The 21,626-nt window shown below is 40.1% G+C and overlaps 2 protein-coding genes across 3 annotated transcripts; both read right to left on the reverse strand.

Annotated features, from left to right (window-relative positions):
* Positions 1-405: 405 nt before the first annotated feature.
* Positions 406-8,366, reverse strand: NUDT16 (nudix hydrolase 16). The gene is made up of 3 exons (XM_026711504.2): positions 8,090-8,366; positions 3,710-3,982; positions 406-3,187 (listed from the first exon to the last, which is right to left on the reverse strand). Exons 1-3 carry the CDS (start codon positions 8,228-8,230, stop codon positions 3,002-3,004), a joined length of 600 nt encoding a protein of 199 aa, XP_026567289.1. The 5' UTR covers positions 8,231-8,366; the 3' UTR covers positions 406-3,001.
* A 3,098-nt stretch (positions 8,367-11,464) lies between these two features.
* NAA10 (N-alpha-acetyltransferase 10, NatA catalytic subunit) lies at positions 11,465-21,268 on the reverse strand. 2 transcript variants are annotated; one of them, XM_087925800.1, is made up of 8 exons: positions 21,225-21,268; positions 20,192-20,290; positions 19,139-19,197; positions 16,416-16,461; positions 15,730-15,845; positions 14,627-14,671; positions 13,731-13,815; positions 11,465-11,842 (listed from the first exon to the last, which is right to left on the reverse strand). In XM_087925800.1, exons 2-8 carry the CDS (start codon positions 20,276-20,278, stop codon positions 11,573-11,575), a joined length of 708 nt encoding a protein of 235 aa, XP_087781926.1. In that variant the 5' UTR covers positions 20,279-20,290; positions 21,225-21,268; the 3' UTR covers positions 11,465-11,572. The 2 variants fall into 2 exon arrangements, with proteins under 2 accessions (XP_087781926.1, XP_026567171.1); XM_026711386.2 differs by having other exon boundaries at positions 21,174-21,268.
* Positions 21,269-21,626: the final 358 nt, after the last annotated feature.

Raw genomic sequence — 21,626 nt, forward strand, 5'->3', positions numbered from 1 at the left:
GACTGGCTGAAGGTCTATCGTACAGTGAAACCAGTGAATTCACAGCTGGCAGTTATGGTAATGGCGGTCAGTTTTGATGGTTCTAAAGGGGGACAGGTTCATATGGAGAACCAATAACTACTAATATTGCAGGTTGTTTATCAAATCCTAAATCGCAGCCACCACCCATCAACACTGGCTGTTGGAATCAACAATGGAAGGGAATTTCCAGTCCAAGCTTGTGAGCCTCTCAAGTGCACCCAGCCAGCCACCATGTAACACAGAATGCAGGATTAGATGGGTTGAAGGCATGATTTACTATGACATGATTGCACAGGACAGAAGCCATTGTAGAAAAGAGCCAATTCATTGCCAGTGGAGGTGCATCCTGCATCCAAACCCATCAAGATCATGTGTCTTCAAGACTGGGATAACTGAAGATTTATTCATTCATTTAATTTATACAGCCACCCATCACACGTACTTGTACCTGGTGCTTTAGGCTGCAAAGAGAATGCGACATTTTGAAGCTGTCCTTTTTCTTTAAAAAGAAAAATCTTGCATAAATTGTAAAGAAGTCACAACTTCTATGCAATATTAGACTAACATGCAGTATCATTAATTGTTTCATTTACTCTTTCCACTCATCATAGCAGATAAAAATGCTGGCCTCTGAGCAGAATATCTCCTCTCATATACTCCCATCCTGGTTTGAAGATTTTTCCAAATACATACATGCATAACTGCACCACACTGTTCTCTCTTGTGGTTCAGTAATAATATGTAAAGCAAAGAAAATAACTAAGAAACAGTAAGCAAAAGAACTTAAAAAGCATAAGATGAGATAGTTATATTTGATATCTGCTAACACCATTCGTTATTCCTCACCATCTCTCTGCAAATTATCATTGCTTTAACTATCTTCATACCCTGCTTCATGCAGTGCCTTCTGTTTTTTTAGGATTTAGCCATTTTGAATTGTATTTATTTGACTTGTATCCCATCTTTCAGTCTGGATTTTGGTGACATTAACAGCATTCTCTACTCTCAGATTTCCCAACTACCTTGTGAAGTAGGTCAAGCTGGGAGAAAAGTGACTGGCCCTAAACCACCAGAGGTTGAAGGTGGACTAGAAACTGGTAATAGAATAGAACAGAACAGAACAGAACAGAACAGAATAGAATAGAACAGAATAGAATTCTTTATTGGCCAAGTGTGATTGGATACACAAGGAATTTGTCTTGGTGCAAATGCTCTCAGTGTACATAAAAGAAAAGATACATTTGTCAAGAGTCAAGAATCGTAAGGTAGAACACTTAGTGATAGTCATAGGGTACAATAAGCAATCAAATCATACTAGGAAACAGTTAATATAAATCGTAAGGATACAAGGGACAAAGTTACAGTCATACAGTCACAAGTGGGAGGGGATGGGTGATAAAGAGTGATGAGAAGATTAACAGTAATAGTAGTGCAGACTTTGTAATAGTTGAACAGTGTTGAGGGAATTATCTTTGCTCCTAATCCAATACCATAACCACCAAGCACCTCAGCTCTCAAGCCCAGTTTTACCTCCAAGCAGCTGATACTGTTCTGCATGAAATAGGATTTCTAGTCTAAAGGCTACTTTGAAAGCCAAGATACAGCTGTCTATGTTCCACTGATTAGATGGTACATGCAGGATATAAACAGCACTTCCACTTCCCAAGTTCCTTTGCCCCTCTGATCCTTAATGGAACGCTGAACTCAGCAGAGTGACCAAATCACCCTCCCTCGCTCATTCATGCCTAGGCCTTGAAATCTGAACACTATCACTGTTTCCAAGCAATAAATTGCATTCCTAATCTGAATACAGATAGTCCTCGATTTACAGCCATTCATTTAGTAGCCATTCAAAGTCACAGTGGCACTGAAAAAAGTGACTTACGAAAGTTTTTCCACTTATGATCATTGCAGCATCCCTGTAGTCACGTGATCGAAATTAGGACATTTAATTGGCATATATTTATGACGGTTGTAATGTCCCGAGGTCATGTGATCACCTTTTGCGATCTTTTGACAGGCAGAGCCAGATTCACTTAACTAACTTAACTGTTACTAATTTAACTGTTACTAACTTAACAACTGAAATAATTCATTTAACCATGGCAGGAAAAGTTGCAAAATGGGGCAAAGTTAACTGTTTTGCTTAGCAACAGAAATGTTGGGTTCAATTGTGGTCATAATTCAAGGACTACCTTTATAATAATGTAGACAGTACAATAATTTGGATGATAGCACACTTCTACTTTTCCTAATTTCCACATCTACCATATATCAGTATATCCCAAAGAATTGGAAAAGAGAAGGAGAATGAAACAGAAAACGTATTTCCAGTGGTGACTTGCCATTTCTTTATAAGCTAATAAAAAAATGTATAGTCGAGAGTCACACAAAAGTGTCACAACCATTCTTTAAGTACTGATAAAAAAAAATAAAGGAAATCTGACAATGAAATAATGAAGTAATTATCAATCAATAGATATGTGCAGTTGGCTTTTGCAGAGAATGTAATACAACTTCCATGAAGTTCAGAATGCTCTGAATAACAAAACACATTGAGAGTAAATGTTGGAAAACAGAAGATGAGGTAGGTCAAAAGTCAGATTTGTGAAGGTGTTGTTTGATTAGAAGAAATCTTATGCCTACAAGCAGGATGTAGGAAGGAGGAATGCATTTTGTTATAAAGAGTAGTCAAAATGACTTCAGTCCTTCAATTCTTTCTACTTACGGCTAGGCAAGAGAGATACAATCAACATATTTTAAATACGCAACAACCTGATCATTGGAATCCATATTCAGACTACCAACCCTTGCACCAAACTATTCAGCAACATCAGCAACAACGGTGGGTAGAAGACTGGAGCAAGGACCATATCTAAGTTTCTTCGTGCTGCTGCCTGTTCCTAAAGTCTAAAATTCTTTCAGGATTACATCCCAAAGGCCATCAGGGTGAAAAGGCAGCAGCCAAAATCAACGAGGCTCAATGTCTCTTTTGAGCGATCCTGACAGCCTTTTGAAGTTGTTCTGCTGGCATGAGTTGGAGAGTGTCCAAGGCATGAATGAGCTGCTCCCGGGCATTGCCAATAAAAGTATTGCTGAGGAACATTGGGAGGCCCCCAACACCATCACGCAGAATATAGAGGGGAACGCGGATGAGACCCATCACCTGAACCATTAGAGGGTAGAAAATCAGGTTAAAATAAACTCTTAGGGAAACTTGTCCTCTTTCTGCTGTCCCCACCACCACCTCACTCAAGAAATCCCAACTTCACAATGTGTGGGTTTACCGCAAAGCTGCAAAGCTTTGAAAATGCTCAATGTCTAATACTGACGTTCAATTTCCACTTCATTTTTTTTTTGTTCTAAATGTTTTAGTTGATACACCTACCAAAATATGTTCACAGGCATTTGAACAAGACTTGATAAAATCTTAGCAAAGGTCCCAATGTTCAGAGTGGGCTTACAGAATACTATTCAGCTTCCTTCTTATACACCCCCACCCCCGTTTAGTATCACCAGAATATTGTGTTAAAAAAACTAAAAAATGAGTGGGATTATTATTAGTCAAGAAAAATAAGACATTGTCAACTTTGCCCAGAGGGCAATTGTCTGGGAGCAATTGTTTTTATACTGGCTCCCAACAACTCTCTTAATTTCCCACTTCCTCTGCCTTGCCCCTTAAACGCACCTCAAATCCATGGTCTTTTGCCTGAACAGCCCCTTCCTCTATCATTCGGAACTCTTCCAAGCTAAGCTGCTTGGCATAGAAATGCATCACCACTCTCTGTGGCTGCTCAGAAGCATGGGAGCTCAAGTAGTCCTTCTCAGCCAGGTGGAGGGAGGCAGCCCCAGAGCCCAACTCTTCACACAGTTCTCGATTTAGTCCCTCTTCCAAGGAAATATCCCGGGGATCCACAAACCCACCTGGAAATCCCAGCCGACCATCAAACCTCATCTGCATCTGGGAGAGAAAAGAAGAGAATCAGACTGAGGGGTTCTATGCACTCACCCTGAAGACTACAGATGTAGGGGTCCTTTTGTTTGGCTCTAGTCTATCCTTCTCCCTGTATCCTTTCTTGTATCTTTATAAGATGAAATCTCCCTACCTCTGGGGGAGCTCAGAAACAGGGGGTTTTAACTTTGTGATTTCTGGGACTTTTTGAACTTGAATAAAAAAGAAATTCAATTTTATTTTCCTTGACCTCTAAATAAGTGTAACTGCTTTACATACGTTTTTCTGAAAAAAGATTCATAGATTTCATCAGATTCTCAAAGGAATGCATGGTTAAGTTTAAGAATGCCTACTCTAAAGCAGGGGTCGCCAACCTTTTGGACCTCAGGGACCACCAAACTCATAATTTTAGATCCCAAGGGCCACTAATCGGTTCTATGGGTGTGGCCTAATTTGTGGGTGTGGCTTGGTGGTCATGTGACTGGCTGGGCATGGCTTGTATGTAAATATTATAAATATTTATATAAATATTGAATTTTTTTTTATAAAAAAGAGCAACTTTTACTCAAAATCAGGCAAAGCAGGCAGGCAGATTGAGTTACACACAGAATCACAGATTCATTCAGAAATCTATCTATCTTCCATTGGCTAGCTCAATCTGTCACATAAATTTTGCTTGTACGCAAACTCATAAAATTAACTCACAACACACCATGTTTGTAAATATTGATTTTTTTTTATAAAAAAAGCAATTTTTACCCAAAATCAGGCAAAGCAGGGAGATTGAGTTGCTCACAGAATCATTCAGTGATCTATCTATCTGCCATTGGCTAGCTCAGTCTCTCAAATTTGCTTGCCGTGAGTCTGCACTGAATTTGCTTGCAAGCAAACCTTCAGTCCTAAGGGAAGCAGAGCCGAAGATCTAAAGACTAGCTAGAAAGCAAGAAATCGATTTTCTGCTTCCTAGTTAATCTAAATCTCCCAGCACAGCAGAACAGATGGTCAGAAAAAGGAAAAATAGCAATTTAGCAGGCAAGTTTACCGGGTAAGGAGTGAGTAGGCGGGAGCTTTCCTGCAGGCCATGTGGGTGGTGCAGCCTTGTGTTTCTGTGCAGCCTGGATTAATTGCTTTGGGAGATTTCTCTGTGGCCCACCAAAAATTTCTCGCGGCCCACCGGTTGGCGACCGCTGCTCTAAAGGACCCATTTGTCATTGTCACCATTAAATACTGTACTTTTCTGGTTTAGGAATACTTTGGTTTTTCCTCATCTATTTCTTTTGTTGGATTTCTAAGGAAGTAAGGCAAAATGTAGAGAAGACAGAGCTGTGCAATCAATTTGTTAAAATTTAAAGAAGGAATTGAAGTGACTTTTATTAAATAAATGGCTATTTAAGATTATAAGTACTATTACACCATATCTATAGGCTGCCAAACAGAATTGTTGCAAGACAGGTTGCTTATAAGTCTTCTTTTCTTTCGTCTCCTACTTGTTAGTCTGACAAATGAACATTTTTCAAGACTGGAACTTCCAGGACCATTATTCTGTCCCTACCTTTCAAAACCCACTTGGGTTTTTAAAGAGTACAAATATTGTACTTCAGTTTCTCCCTCCAAAATATATGGAGCTGGAGGAAGCAGCCTGCATTGTCTTGCTTTGATTGGCAGTTTCATCACTCAATCAATACAGAGCCTCCTTATATGCGGGTGGCAAGGCCTCCAAATAAGCACTATCTGACTTATTTGTTCACTTCTTCTCCATCCAGGGACACCTTCTGTATTTTCCTGGTAAAAACATGAAAGTTGCATCCCCACTACAACCACATTTTCAAGATACAAGATTTAGATGTGACCAAATTTAGCCAAATATCTACATCAAAAATATAGTCCTTGGCATTAGATACATTTACACATATATTTATATTCTGTATATGCACAAACACACACACAGAGTGTGTGTTTCTGAAGCTGAATTAACATATTTAACTCCAAATATTTCTAAGGATTTTGGAACAATTGTACTGGCTATATGGAGCGATAAAAGAGGTGTCTTCCCCTAACAGTACACGCACTTATTGTGAGCCCTTTGCAAAAGATATTATACAACAAACATGCCCAAGAGGTCCAGAGACTCACTAACTCCATACTTCAGAAGTGTTATCCCTTTTTAAAATAAAATGTCTCAATCTGAAAAGGTGCTACCAGACTTCTGAGTTCTGGCTACCATGGAGTGATATGGTTCTCCTCTTTCCATAACCCCAAACTGTTAAACTGCACTACTCTTCTTGAACTAAAAATTAAGGTGAGTATGAATTAGGCTATGCCAGAAATCTTGCACTACAACACCACTTTCGCCAGGAACTTCCTTGGTCAGGACTGTGCAACCTTTTTCTGGCCAAGTAGATGTTTGACCACTGAAAAGGACACTCTTAAGAACTGGGCAAAATTAAGATAAAACCAAACTGAGCTTAATTTTAATGAAAAGTAACAAATAAATTACAGAATGTATGATAACATACATTCCCTATATTTGACAATGTTCACTTTCAATCACATTAGAGTATAACATACTATTTGGAAACCTCTGGAAGGTCCATGTGGCTCTGGGGTTCTACCCCTTTGTACCTCTGCCTCCTTTCAGCAACATATAGAGGTATCCTTGCTTTACCTTACTCTTGAGGTGATAATTACAGCCAAACAATGTCCATGAAAGAATTGTTCTAAACTTTGGAAAAGGCAACATAAATGCTAATTAATATACCTGAAAAGTTTTTGATCAGTGTGTGCTACCTGCTCTAATATATGCCAGTGAAACATGGACCCTAACCTCACAACCAATACAAAAGCTATGAGTGGTGCAAAGAGCCATGGAAAGATACATGCTCAGCATTCAAGACAAGAGAGAAAGACCTGCCCATGGATTAGAGAACAAACCAAAGTATACCATATCATCAAGAGAGTAAAAGAATTGAAATGGAAATGGGCTGGTCAAATAACAAAAACAAGTGATGGCAGGTGGATCCGGACAGTCATAGAATGGATCCCTCTTGATAAAAAGCATCCATGAAAGAGAATTAGAACAAGATGGATCAACGACATCAGCAAGTATTGCAGACCCAATTAGCAAAAGAAAGCTCAGGACTGTTGTATTGGTTGAAACATGCGGAAGAGGGCTTCATCCTACAGTGGATAGACAATGGCGAAAATGATGATGAAGATACCTGAATAGACTAGGCAGGGCTGGACTGTTAAGATAGAGGCTAGAGTTTGTAAAGATGTCACACCACCTAGCGTCCTCTCAGTACATGTAGTCCTCAACTTACAACAGTTCAATTAGTGACCATTCAAAATTACAACGGCACTGAAAAAAGTGACTTATGACTGCTTTTCACACTTTTGAACATTGCAGCATCCCCATTGTCACATGATCAAAATTCAGACACTTGAAAACTGGTTCATATTTATGATGGTTGCAGTGTCCCAGGGTTATGTGATCACCTTTTGGAACCTTCTGACAAGCAAAATCAATGGGAAAGCCAGATTCACTTAGCAACCATGTTACTAATGTAACACCTGCAGGGATTCACTTAACAACTCTGGCAAGAAAAACTGTCGTAAAATGGGGAAAAACTCACTTAACAACTGACTCACTTAGCAACAGGAATTTGGGGTTTCAGTTGTAGCTGTTAGTCGAGGTCTACCTGTACTATAGCTACAAAAATCAGATCAACCACTAGATGGAAACAAAGAAATGTAGAAAGGCTCAACTGGTTGCTACCATCTTCTCATCATTCTGATATCTGCATCCCAGATGTTAGCAATACAGGTGTATGACACTCACTAGTAAAAATACATTCTAGTAAAAAGTGTCCATCCCATTCCAGATTTTCTATATTTTCTCACAACTTATTCAGATCAAGTATCCATCTTCAGAGCATTAATATACCTGGAACAGATTTTATCAATAGTTTACTGATTTTTTTAAGGGTCTCTGCCTGGAACAAGTAGCCCATTAGAGGTAAGCATCAATTCCTAACGTTCCTGATACGCTCTTTTCTTTTTCTTTCCCTACTCAGGAGATTCTCCCCCCACCCCCAGTTGGCTAAAATCAATCCTCACCAACACTGCGAAACGCAACGGGATCTTGCCAAAAAGCCGGCTGGGGTTGGGCGCGTATAAAAGGGCATGACAAGCGTGCTTCCAGTCGGGTGGTCCGAGGCTCTGCGCTTCGGCCTTAGTTAGAGCCCGAAGTTCACTCATCTCCCCCGGCTGTAGCGCCCTGGGCCGTAAGCCTTGAAGTCGCAGCCTTGTTTGAAGATCCACCTTCCGGCGCCGGGAGAGGAAAAGATCCCGAGCGAAGCGGCTGCCGATAGACCTTAAGGGCGAATTCCCCCTGCAGCCAATCAGATATTGAGAAGGAAGGTGGAACGCTGAGCTACCGCTTGGTGGCCTTTCCGGCCGTTTTATATGGTTGGTCAAAAGAGGGCGCGTCAAGGCAAGCTTGGATGTGACCACACTGGGAGGAGGATCTCGCCGTTTCATTTTTCCCTCCCTCGGTTTATCTCCGATCCACCATTTTGCCTTGAAGGTGCAAAACCGAAACGCACCCTGGACATCTGAGGCAGAGGCGTAACTAAGCGACGTTGGATCGTTTATGGGTTATATATTGTTGCTTAACATCGGAAGGGACATTTCGTTTATCAATTGCAGGCCTATTTCGACCTTCTTCTGAACAATCCCCATGCTCAGCAAGGCGCAAAACCCAAGACTGTTCTGTGCTCCTTCCTGAGTTTTCACTGTTAGGAATAGAGAATAAATAGGTCTCTTGAATTGGAATTTAGGCAGTGATTATTACTAGGGTTCCAGGTGTGGAGTGCTCCCAAGGCAAGTCCATTCAGATGAAATCACACTTGTTTCATCAGTAAACATCCACCTGTCTTCATAAGAAAACCTGGAATTATGTATAAAATAGTTGAATGCAAATGCACGCTTACATTTCGTATCACTGAAAATAAGAATATTTGCAAATTAGCATTTTAAGGAATAATCAGGATAAGATTCTAAGGGAAAAGTGAGCTGGAATACAGTTGAATGAGTACCACTGAATATGGGTAACTGAAAACTTTCCATGCATAAAGAATTTTAAACACATCATCAAAAAGAATTTTTTAAGATCTCCTTAAAAGATACCAGCTATCAAATAAACTTTTCTTCACAGGCCATCTTTGTTCCTCTAGACAGTAGCTTAAGGCAGCATGCAGTATCTAGCTTTCCTTTTTTTTTTTTTTCATTTCACAGAATTCAGGACATCCCTTATTGGATCTGTTGAATCTGTTTCATACCTTTCCTGAAGCCTCTGGGCTCCCATGACCTATACATTATCTGGAGGTGTGAGAAGGTACAAATGCTTTATGTGCTGCCTTGCCACTATTGCAATGATTGAAGCGAGTTGGATGGATGGGTTCAATTCCAGCTACTTTCTCCTCCATTTTACTCATGACATCACTGGTTTTTCAAATTACTGTAAATGTTTAACATCGTTCCTTTTTCCAAATCTTTGTATCCCGTTTCCAAAGACGAGGCTAATCTCCAAGGTCCTTCTCAAGCATGTATTCTCCAGATTTTGAATAGTTATGTCTAGCCCCTCTGATTTGGGGGGCTTTTTCTTTTGTGGTGGTGCTATCTTGGTCAGTCCTGACTTCTGGCGACTGCCTGGACAAATCCTAGAGCAGAGGTCCCCAACCCCTGGACCACCTCCGGGTCTTGAGCTCTTCCGAACCAGGCCTCAGAAGTGGTGGGCGAGTGCGCACACATTCCCCACTTGCATCAACAGTGGGCAAGTGTGTGTTCCATTTGCTCAAGCAGCAGGCACACATGCTTGTCGCTCGTGCAAATGGAGCTACATGCATGTGCACAACCATCCCCTCCCCCCTCCCGCTGGTCCACAAAGCCAGAAAGTTTGGGGAACTCAACCAGTTCACTTGTGAGATTTCAGAAGTGGTTTGCCATTGCCTACTTCCTAGGGTCATGAACGACCGGTTCAAAGTCACCCAGCTGGTTTTGTGTCTTAACAGGACTAGAACTCGTGGTCTCCTGGTTTCTAGCCCGATGCTTGAGTAGTTTAATGCTGTAATATTTATATTTTCTTTCTTCTGGTTTTATATACTCCAAAGCTGTTGTAACAAAGGATTGAGCAGTTAAAGAACAACAATAGCAGGGTCATTACACCTATTTGGATTCGTAACAATGGGAACACTGGTATGTAGTGAGAATGCAACACAAGGTGTACCCTCATCATGTGCTGAATAGTATGTGACTGGCCCAACTCCATCTCCAGTTTGATAGCATTAGTTTGCTATGGCTATTTTATTTAGAAAAAACAGCACATTTGTATTTTCTGGTTCTAAGTTCTTCTAAATTGAATGCATGTTTTGGTGACTGATGAATGGGGAAGTCACCTTGGCTTCATCTCCCAAAATTAGTGCAAACAGAACATTCCAGGTGAGTACTTCTCTATCCTGTGTGTCCAATTACTCTTGGCCCAATTTAAACAAAAGCCTTTTGTGTCAAGAAACACATTTAAGTTTACAAATGTTCTATTTCATTTATTGCATATATAGGTAGTCCTCGACTTACAAGTTCATTTAGTGACCGTTCAGTTGCAACAGCACTGAAAAGTGACCATTTTACAACCATTTTTCACACCTATGGCCATTGCAGCATCCCTAAGGTCATGGGATCAAAATGTAGATGTTTGGCAACTGACTCATATTTGTGATAGTTGCGGTGTCCTGGGGTGATCCTCTTTTGTGACCTCCTGATAAGCAAAGTTAATGGGGAAGCCAGATTCACTAAACAAACATGTTAGTAACTCAACAACTGCAGGAATTAACAACTGTGGCAAGAAAGGTCATAAAATCTAGAAAAAAATCAGTTAACGAATATTTCGCTTAGCAAGAGAAATGTTGGGTTCAATTGTAGTAAGGACTACCTGCAGTAAGTTTTAAAGTGAACAAGTTTTAGAGATTTACCTTTTGACCCAGCTACACTTCAGAATGTGGGATATGTACAAAGCTGACCTCCCACTCACCCCACCTACCTTACAGTAAGCACTCACCTGTCGTCCTTTAGATTTCTAGTCGCAATATGAAATTAAGCAGACACAGTACCTTTCATCCCATTTCCTGCAATGTTGTTTTTACCCACTGCCCACCAGCTTTTCCACTGGTGAAAGCTGCAGACGCTAAGACAGCAGAAGAATTTGCACAAGTCCTTTTTCACTCACTTCTGCAAGAGTTTTTAAATTTATTAAATGTGTTTGCCAACCTCCCGCCATGAGGAGACTCTGCTGATAAATGGCAATAATCTCTATAAAAGGTGGCACCCTTGACTAGAAAGATTAACTAGAAGGGGATAGGGAATGAGCCAAGACAGTCACATTAAACACACCCACAGCTTTCAAGGCGACTTCTCCACAAGCCATAACACAAGACACCTGGTTCCAAAAGTTTTATTTCCAATCCATCTGTAGTGGTCCAACCCCTGGCCAAGGACGACACAAGTCCAATCGCTGGAAAGTGAAGAGCACAGCCAAAGACCTTGCTAGGAGGCCGAGTCGGAGGCCTCTGAGCTGTCCTTGACATCTGTGCTCTCTGTGGCCTCACTGACCTCACTGACGTCCTTGCTGTCCCCACTGTCTTCAGCTCCAGGTCCAGTGCCCACAAGAGTCCCTGGGCATCTATCATCCCGGCAACAGTCACCCACATGGTTAGTCTTGTGATCACTGCCCTTGTTCTCAATGGAGCCCAGCACAGGAAGCACAGAAAGCACAGAATGCTTTCCCTTCTCTTTCAATTCCACCTGCCTTCGCAGCTGTGAAGAGGAGATGCTTGTTTTGAGTACAGTATTCTATCCAAGGATGGCATTAGAGAGGTATGATTATACAGTTCTTAGACACATGGAATCAGCAACAAAAAACACACCCACATTATTAACCTCCTGTTGCCTCTAAGGGTAATCCTGTATATTTCAGGACAAACAGAATGCCAAAATCTGAAAAGCAGCCATGGGGACTGGTTTGTATGTTATTAGTTCCTGTTCACAATTCTATAGCCAGACAGTCCTTTCACAGAAAGGCATGGTAATAGGGTTCTAAAGAATTTGATGACGAATGCACAGATGCTGAGGTCAATTGTTTGGCCTTAGCCAAATTAACAGCAAGAGAGGCAAAACAAAACAGGACATGTTTTTCCCCACTCTAGCAACATAGAAGCAAAAATTAAGATGAAACTTTGTGTATGATTCTGCTTGTTTAATTAGAGTACTGGAGACCACAAATGTTTATGCCACAATAGTTTGGTTAGCCTTCACGGTGCCACATGTCTCTTTGTTGTTTTAAGTTCAAAGTCAGGACTAGCTGACTTTGCCTGGTATTAAAAAAAGCAAAGCAAGCTTGGTCTTGGTTAGTACATGTTTAAGAAATCCCAAGGCTTTCTAAGCTATATAGCAAAGTTGGGGGGAAAAATCCTTCCAAAAAGCCACTACAAAATAGTCCTCGACTTACAGCTATTTGTTTCGGCACAGAAAAAAAGTGACTAACGATTGTTTTTGCACTTATGATTGCTGCAGCATCCCCATGGCCAAAATTCAGCCACTTGACAACTGATCCATATTTATGACACTTGCGGGGTCCTGGCATCATGTGATCATCTTTTTCAACCTTCTGACAAGCAAAGTGAACAGGGAAGCCAGGTTCACTTAACAATTCTGCCATGCATTACTAATTTAACAACTGTAGTGATTCACTTAACTGGCAAGAAAAGTCACACAATGGAGCAAAACTCATTTGGCAACTGTCTTGTTTAACTATAGAAAATTTGGGTTCAGTTGTGTCATAAGTCGAGGACTACCTGTACTGTTATTAGCAAACAACCTGCATGAATGTTTCCCTTTAGGAATCAAAATCAACTCAAGGGAGTCCTTATCCATTTTTATAAACCAATAAGGCATTTCCAGAATATATCAAATCTAGCCCAAGGTGAGAGAAAAACAACTAGATGCTACAGCTTTCAAAGAAATATCCCTTTCTAGGCTGCTCAGCCCACTTTCAGATTATTGAGAACTTGACTATGAAGAAATCGCTTATTCAGAGATACAAGTAATCCTCAACTTATGACAATTGCCCAAAATTTCTGTTGTTAAGTCAGACATTTTAAAGTGAGCTTTGCCCCATTTTACAACCATTCTTGCCTCAGTTGTTAAGTGAATCACTGCAGTTGATAAGTTAGTAACCCAGTTGTTAAGTGAATCTGGCTTTCCCGTTGATTTTGCTTGTCAGAAGGTTGCAAAAGGTGACCTTAGGACACAGCAACAGTCATATATAAGAACCAGTTGCCAAGCATCTGAATTTTGATCAGATGACTACGGGGATGCTGCAAAGGTTGTAATTGTGAAAAATGGTCATGGGTCACTTTTTTCAGTGCTGTTGTAATTTTGAACAGTCACTAAATGTAAGTTTTGTAAGTTGAGGACTACCTGTATTTGGGCTGTCATAAAGGCAAATGTAGTTAAGGATTTGTTTTGATTTTTTTAATAAAGCTTTGTTCCTGTCAAAATGCAGGCTGGCTACCCATCTGTTTCTGCACAAGTGGTGATTCTGAACTGCATGGTAGGGCCACTGTAGCTGGCAATAGCAGTTTCAGGGCTAAGATAACAAGGCCATGTTCGCCAGCATGTGTCCACCAAGAGAATCTTCGCTCACCTCATCTGCCATCTGTGTTAAATCACGCTTCATAGCGTATGCATCCTCCCCGTCAGCATAGTATTTAGGCTCCACTTCACTGATCCTATGGGAAAGAACAAGCATGTTTCCTCTTTTGAAAAAATAAATGCAAGCCTTCTCTTCTGCTCACAGCCAGAACAACAGAATACAGAAAAATATAAACCCCAGGTTTATATCCATGTACTCAAATGCAATGTGATATTCTTACAAGCTCAAACTCCTCCCGGTAACAGAAAATGATGGGCTACATTACAGGGTTGTTTTAAGTATTACTGGGAGAAAGCATTTGTATGCTTGGAATATTCAAAACGTAAATTATTAGACAGTAATACTCTGAGAAGATTTACAGATATTCAGAAGGCAAGTGTTTTCAGGCAGCATTTTACGATAATGATGATTTTAAAAGTTGCTCCTTGTTTGTGTTATGTTTCTTAGTAGTAAAAACCCTAGATTTTAGAAATCCAGATATCTTAATCCATGCAATTCTAATAATACAGTGCTACAAAACAAACAAAGTTGTGTGCTCAGGTATACATACAGGAGATCATTTGCTAGCATATTGCCCAAATAAAATCACCTAGGCAAGGCCTTTGCATGGGATCAACCATGTTAAAAACACAGAATATCTCAATATGTACTGGATTGCATCTCCTGTAATACCCATCATCCCATGAACTCCCACATACTCTCTCACTCATTCCTGTGAAAGCAACAAGGAACTCGCAAGCCTGCAAAGTAATTAATCTGAGAAATCCTTCAGAACCACTCAAGTGTCCTTTGCAATCCAGTTAAAAGATCAAAAGCTCAATTTCCACCCATGTTCTATCATCAAACAACTCTTTCACCATGCCCCCTCCCATCCCTGTGGTACTCACTGGAAATTGAGTGTGTTGGAATAGAGGTGTAATGCCGCTCGATTACTGAAAGATGGAAGAGAGAAAATGCAAGTTATGTACATCAAGAAAAATGACAAAATTGGACTCATCCCTGTTTTGGGATTGAGACCATCATGAACCTGAAATCATCCACAGAAACTAAAGGCAAAGATATGCATTATTTCTTTTTACTGCTATTATTAAAATTGGAAAGCGTTGCTCTCAGATGAGACAATAGTGACAAATGCAGATGGTTTTAAAAGAGGACTAATATTTACACAGAATTGGTCCACTAGTAGTCATGAAGCTTACTATTTCCTCAATCACAGGAAACCTACCTTAAATATAAGCTGCTTAGAAGCTAACTGGTGCCTTCCTAACTCTGCTATTAAGCTTCCCAGCACCACCTGCATACAGTGTGTAACCCAAAATGCTGGACTGGATGGGTCCTGGCATAATCTAGCAGAGTTTTGCTTATGTAATAGAGGCAAAAAATTTCCACATGTTTATCCATTAATTCCCAACTCTTTTTACTCTTTTATGGCCATACCTAAGGAGAACAGAACTCTTTCAATGCATATCAACCTTTTGGTGGCCATTACATTTATATCCAACTTAAGTATCAAGAGCCACAGATGGAAATTCACTGTGAAGCCCGTGCAGTCAGAGCATGCCAAGAACATGGACTGAATTCAAATAATTCAAATTCTCACTGAAAATAGAAACGGCACTGAGTTGAAAACAACATAGACACGATGGTCCCTGAAAACAACAAAGACACGATGGTCCCCGGAAGACCATGGATGAGACAGTGCAGATAGACTAACGTTACTTACAAAGTTACACACGTCAGTTTCTTCAGACATTTCTCTGCACAAATACTGAATTTACGTAAATAACCTTTTTTTCACTTTATCCAATTTGACAATGTGCAAATGAACAGAATATGTGGGCTTTGTGTGAATCATTCATTCTAAGATCTTCACATGTTGGGAGAGGTGATGAAAAATGGAAAGCCTACCTTTCTGAACATAATCAAGTTTAGGCTTGCCTTTTTAAAGAAGGATACTGCAAATAAATCTGACACGGGATGGGAAACTCACCTCTTGCGAACATGCAGTGAGACATACTTAGCATTGAAGTTCTCGATCATGGCTCGGGAAGCCTGGTCCATCAGCTTTTGAGCCAACCCTAAGCGACGATGGGACCGCTTGACTGCCTACCAAAGAGGGACAGCAATGAAGATTATTGCTTATTTAATCAAAAGAGAACCAGTGGAAGATTTCACATACCAATCTAACACAGTATAGTATACTACTATCACACATGTCTAAGATTATCCTTACTTGGGGGAGGCATTTGCCAGCATAATACCGATGTACAAATATGGCTGCAGATATGTACAAATATGGCTGCAGATCATAGTGATTTGACTCCAAACATCTAGCAAAGGTATAAATGGCTTCCGCTATTCTCCATTATCTACCAAGGAAGTCCAAACAGGTACTAACTTGATTGTTAGCAATTAAACAACTTCTGTGCAATGGTACTCTCAGACTCACAGAGAAAAAGAGCCTCAGTCATTACTCATCAGTGAGTCAAGCCTAAAGTTCCAGCTCTCAGGACTGTCTCTGCAACTATTTTCATAATTTCTTTTGAAGAAACAAATTCCCAACACCTCCCAATTTGAGTTTGATCCTAACAGAGGACAATGCAATGCTTTCTATTTAATTTAAATACCTGACCTGTCTCAGGGTTAAAACGGGGGGAGGGGAGAGGAGAATATTACCAGAGATGTGATATGTCCATGTGGGACATCATCGGGGTCTTCCTCCCTAGAAACAACAATAAAAATTAGCTCAGTTCCAACCACAGACAAATCCCAGACATAACTATGCATATGTTTATGTGCGTTTTTAAAAAAGATGTATTTCCCAATCTGGTAATTTTTATCTGTGAGACAGTAACTCCTCTCATTATGATAGAAAGTGTAGCCCTACACAACTGAAGAACTCCAATTTGGCAAGGCTGTTTTAGACTGTGTATTAAACCAAAAATCAAATAACTCCCCCCATATGGCTGCCGAGAGCCTGATTCCTCAGAACATAAAAGCAGCAATATCAAAGAGTCATTTATGTCTTCTGTTTCTACTGTGGCCAAATCACCGTCAATAGGAATCTCTCAAGCAGGCTATGAAACCACCAGCACCCTTCCATCTGTGGTCCCCAGCAACTGGTACTGAAATATATCCTGCAATATATGATGCTACAGCCACTAAACCTTGAAAATCTTATCCTCCATGAATCAAACCTCGTGCCATATCTTGAAGGAGCATGATTCATTGCCTGATATACCATCTTGTTCTCTTTTTGAATTCATCTGTATCTTTCCATACCAAGCTCAAAGCATATAGAGAGTGCAAGTCAAGAAAGAGTCAAACACACACACACACACGCAGAGTATCAAAGCTCAGGTTCAGATGAAGCCAACAACAATTCCTAGATGCCTGATATAAGAACATCCAGGTAAAACAAAGCTGTGTCTACATTAGAAGCTGGGACCTTACTGTTCACCTTTTTCTGCCTCAGGACTTTCACATTACAAGAGCAATTATGAGATTTCAGCTATTTCATCTAAAGGGGAGTTCTTAGGATTTTTTTTTAACAATTAAGAGCAGATTCTCTGATTCTTTCAGCTCCCAAATTATACCAAAGTTATAATTTTAATTATATCCTGTGACAATTTGCTTGTGAAATGAGGAAATAGTTCCCTATAGCTTCTTCCAGTCCTTTGTCAATATATTGTAATAATGGAAGCTCCAGCATGTCAATCCAAATCTTTATACTTAAAGTTATTTAGTGTATTCATTCTGAAATAACAAAAACAAAAATCATTTGCTTCTGCCACTTGCAATGTCTAACAGCTATACTATTACAAATTTCTCTATTGGTCCTTGAAGTCCTAAATTAGCTCAGGCTGAGGAATGTCGTCTCCCAGCAGGATAGCCAATGATGGGGGATGCCTTGAGCCGTAACTCTGGAAATCCACCAATTCCTTATCCTTTAGTTAGCTAATTGGAAGCAAGTTTACAATTAAATGAATGTATTTCTTATCATGATAATTCAACATGTGACTGTTCTTTGCTTCTCCTCTGCCTCAGCCATCCCTTGCTTTCATTAACTTCTTCCTATGTTATTTTCAGCAGTACAATTCCTTCAGAAAACAGGTCTATCCTGACCACTTTCCATACCAGTAGTCCTCAACTTACGACTGGTCACTTAGCGACCATTTGAAGTTACAACAGACCTCTCCAGAATGATTTACAACCTGGATTTGAAGTTCCAAAAGCCAGGGGGCAACCCATCGTCACACGATTGAATTCTGGGCACTTGGCAGCTGGCCCACATCAATAATTTTTGCAGCATCTCACAATCACATAGCAACAATTTGTAACCATTTTTGCCAGAATCCATATATGTATTTCCAGTTTCCAACAAAAAATGCCCACTGCAAATAATGAATTCACCTGACATTACAACCACGGCATTCACTTAATGACCCTCCCCCCCGCCAAGCTTGCAAAATCAGGCATGGTCACATGGTGGCTCATTTAACAACTGGCATACTTTACAATCGCAATACTGAGCTTAAGTACAGTTGTAAGTCAAGGATTACCTGTACCTAAGCAAACAATAAGGTGGAAAGACGAAATAGCGCTTACACGTTGTTTTTTGTAATTCCACATGTGAAAATGCCAGAAACTAATAAAAGGAGAACTCAGAGTGGGAGATTAGAATATCTAGAAGCCAAATACTCCAATATACATAATCCACTGATTGCATTATTTAAAAAACCAAAAACAATCCGCATAATGCAAGAAAAAGCTACAAACTCCAATTCCTTGTATTGATTCCCACAATCCTACACACTGATATTATCTAGCTTGGTAAAGAAACAACTGCAGGAAAACAACCAAGCCCAAATAATTCAAAAACCTAATGCAAAAAAAGTAAAAATATTTTAAATGTAGAATAAAAAAATATCTTCAAAAAAGGAGATAGTAAGAAAAAAGAAACTTTCCCCCTTATTCCTAGCAAGTATACTCAACATTAATAACTTATCAGTGCCTCTATAATACACTCAAATACATCTGCATTCCATACCTCACTTCATTTTCTATAAACTAAATTCTTCTCTAAAGCTTCAACTCTTCTTATTAGTAAAACTGTAAGACCTGGGGATCCTTTGTGATCCTCCTGTAATCTACCCTTGCAATCCTACAATATTTCATTCATTCTTAAAACCCTTTCTATCTTCAATCTCATGACTAATCATCAATAAGAAGAAAATGAGGTTATGCAGCTTTAAAATTTAAATATACAAACACAAATACACACAAAGTATGATAAAATTATAGCTTGAAACCTTTCACTGCTGCAGCATAAAAGATTGCAAACATGTTTATCTATAGTATGCACTCATTAAAATCATCCAATCAGGGCACATACTCACATTTTAGCTAGCACATAGCCCACAATCTTGCCATTCTCGTCTTCAGCAATGTAGGAGAGCTGGAGAGAACAATGAGGAGATTAAACACAGAAGGCCTTGGAAAAGAATCCAAAAACCAAAGGGAATCACCCAAATTACTGCTTTTTCATAGAGAAGTCAAACTAGCCAGCTTAAAATTTGACTTTTTTGGACTACTAGCTAACCTAATATACTTGTTAAATAATCATATATATTCTATGCATACATTTGTAGTCTTTCATAAAAATAGTTCACTTGAAATTCCTCCCTATTAACTGTTCCCATATCACTAAAGATACAGCTAGCTAAATACAGAATAATTTCAAAGTTTAAAATATGAAGTACTTGTGTTTATGATCAAAGAGCCAAGAGGAATTCTAAGGATTCAGAGTAAAGTATTATTATCAATAAAATCTGCTACACAGGTTACTGAAAACAATGGCCATCTGAGTTGGAACAGACAGGACAGATTGTCTGAGGGAAGACACATATATTTATAAAACCTAGAAAGTCTGGGTCAGACTAGTTTCTGAAGAGGCATTACCTTGCTACAGGTCCTCAAAATTTCTGTTGCTAAGTGAAACAGTTAAGAAAATTTTGCCCCATTTTACATTTCTTGCCATTGTTCTTAAGCAAATCATGGCAGTTGTTAAGTTAGTAACAGAGTTAAGTAAGTCTGATTTCCCCATTGATTTTGCTTGTTGCAAGTGATCACATGACCCCAAGATACTGCAACAATCATAAATCTGAGTTGCCAAGCATGGTAATTTTGACAGGATACTGCAATAGTCATCAATGTGAAAAACAATCATAAGTCATTTTTTCCAGTGCTATTGTAACTTTGGTCACTAAACAAGCTGTTGTAAGTCAAGGACTACCTGTACTGTATCAGTTCCCAATGCCAAGTCAAAAAGACAGGACGAAGGAAAACATGGTGTAGAAGAAACTTACACCAAGCCCCTTTGAGATCAGGCTCAACCCTGAGCTCCTATATTCTTCACAAATGAGTAGGAATATAAATGTAAAAGGAATCACCTGTGGCCAGGAGAGTCCATGATAAAAATAGTATTTCATCTGATAATTCTCTGGCAAGCAAAGGAGATTGCAATGTTGCATGTTCATCAGGTCCTCGGGCTAAGAGTGAAAAAAGGAATAAAAAGTGAGACAGAAAAAAAGAGGTAGCAATTCAGAGGAGCCTGCTTCATGCTGAAATAAACAACTGGATTTTCTGCAATCAAAGGCACTGTACCACAATGCCAAAAAGTGGGCCATTCAGTAAGGTGTGCCTATTTCAGGGCCATTTGTTTTTCTACGCCTACCACAGTGCTGACTTTAGGAACAGAAACTTGCCTGTTGATTAAAATCATCTTTTTTGGATCAAACCGATTGCAATAATGGCTGTCACCGGCTATGAACTGTTAACAGTCAGATTTTTAAAAGATATGTACACGCTATATATCAAACACTGCCTATTTTATCTTAGCATCTAATTTTGGTCAGGAGATATCCAGGTGCCAGATAACGCATATAAGTTGCAGGCAAGTTCTAAATCACCAAGGATATACTGCTCCTCACAAGGGAGGTTCCACGGTGATCCTCGCGACTTCCAGCTCCTGCGAGGCTCACCCTGGATCCAAAAGCGCAGCTGTGCCCACTATTAAGGACTCCTTCCCTGAGACCAGGTTGTTGGCCATCAACGCAGAACCTGGGTAGGCCTACCTAGCAGAAGAACCAACTTTAAAATGTTCAATTAAGACCCCACAAAAACAATCTGGAACTGGCTGACTGAAGTCCCTTCAGCAAGAAACGCGCAGAGATAATTAGGAGGAAGAAAGAGCTCCCGCTCTTTCATCTTAATTAACTAGGGAGGGGGAAGGATTGAACAATGGCCTTCTCCACGTAGCCTTTACCTCAAAGAAAAAAGGCTAACGCCTTTTCCCGCTCTCGCCCCAGCGCACCTCCTGAACGCCACCACCCCGTCTCCCCACCCCCCCTTCTGCCAGCCCCAGACTCGAACCCGCGCATTCCGGATATTCATCGTGACAGCAACGACCCTTCCTCGGCTCACGCGTTAGCTACGATCATCAAGGTACGTTGCCCCGGGAAAAAGACGTGAGTAGGTCGGGGGGGGGGGAGAACGTGCTCATGTCCGCTACGCAGCCAATAGCGGGGCAGAGACGGAAAGGCCACTAGCCAATCCCAACAAAAATTCTGATAATTGTACCAACCCTCTTCTCCAATTAAGAAAACCTCTGCCTATGGAAGATTTCCCGAGTATCCAATCAGAGCTTCCCTAGAACATGTCATGCTGACCAATGAGTACTCGGCTTACTCTTCTCTTCTTTCCTTCCCCCCTCCTCGTTCGTTTTTTAATTCATCTATGGGTTTTTAAATTTATTTTTGTCAAGCGATTATAACATAACGGGTATAAATATAAACATAGTTATGAATACATGCAATGGATACATAT

The sequence above is a fragment of the Pseudonaja textilis genome, chromosome 2, assembly GCF_049901715.1.
Source record: "Pseudonaja textilis isolate UNSWEBS1 chromosome 2, rPseTex1.2, whole genome shotgun sequence".
Classification (NCBI taxonomy): Eukaryota; Metazoa; Chordata; class Lepidosauria; order Squamata; family Elapidae; genus Pseudonaja; species Pseudonaja textilis.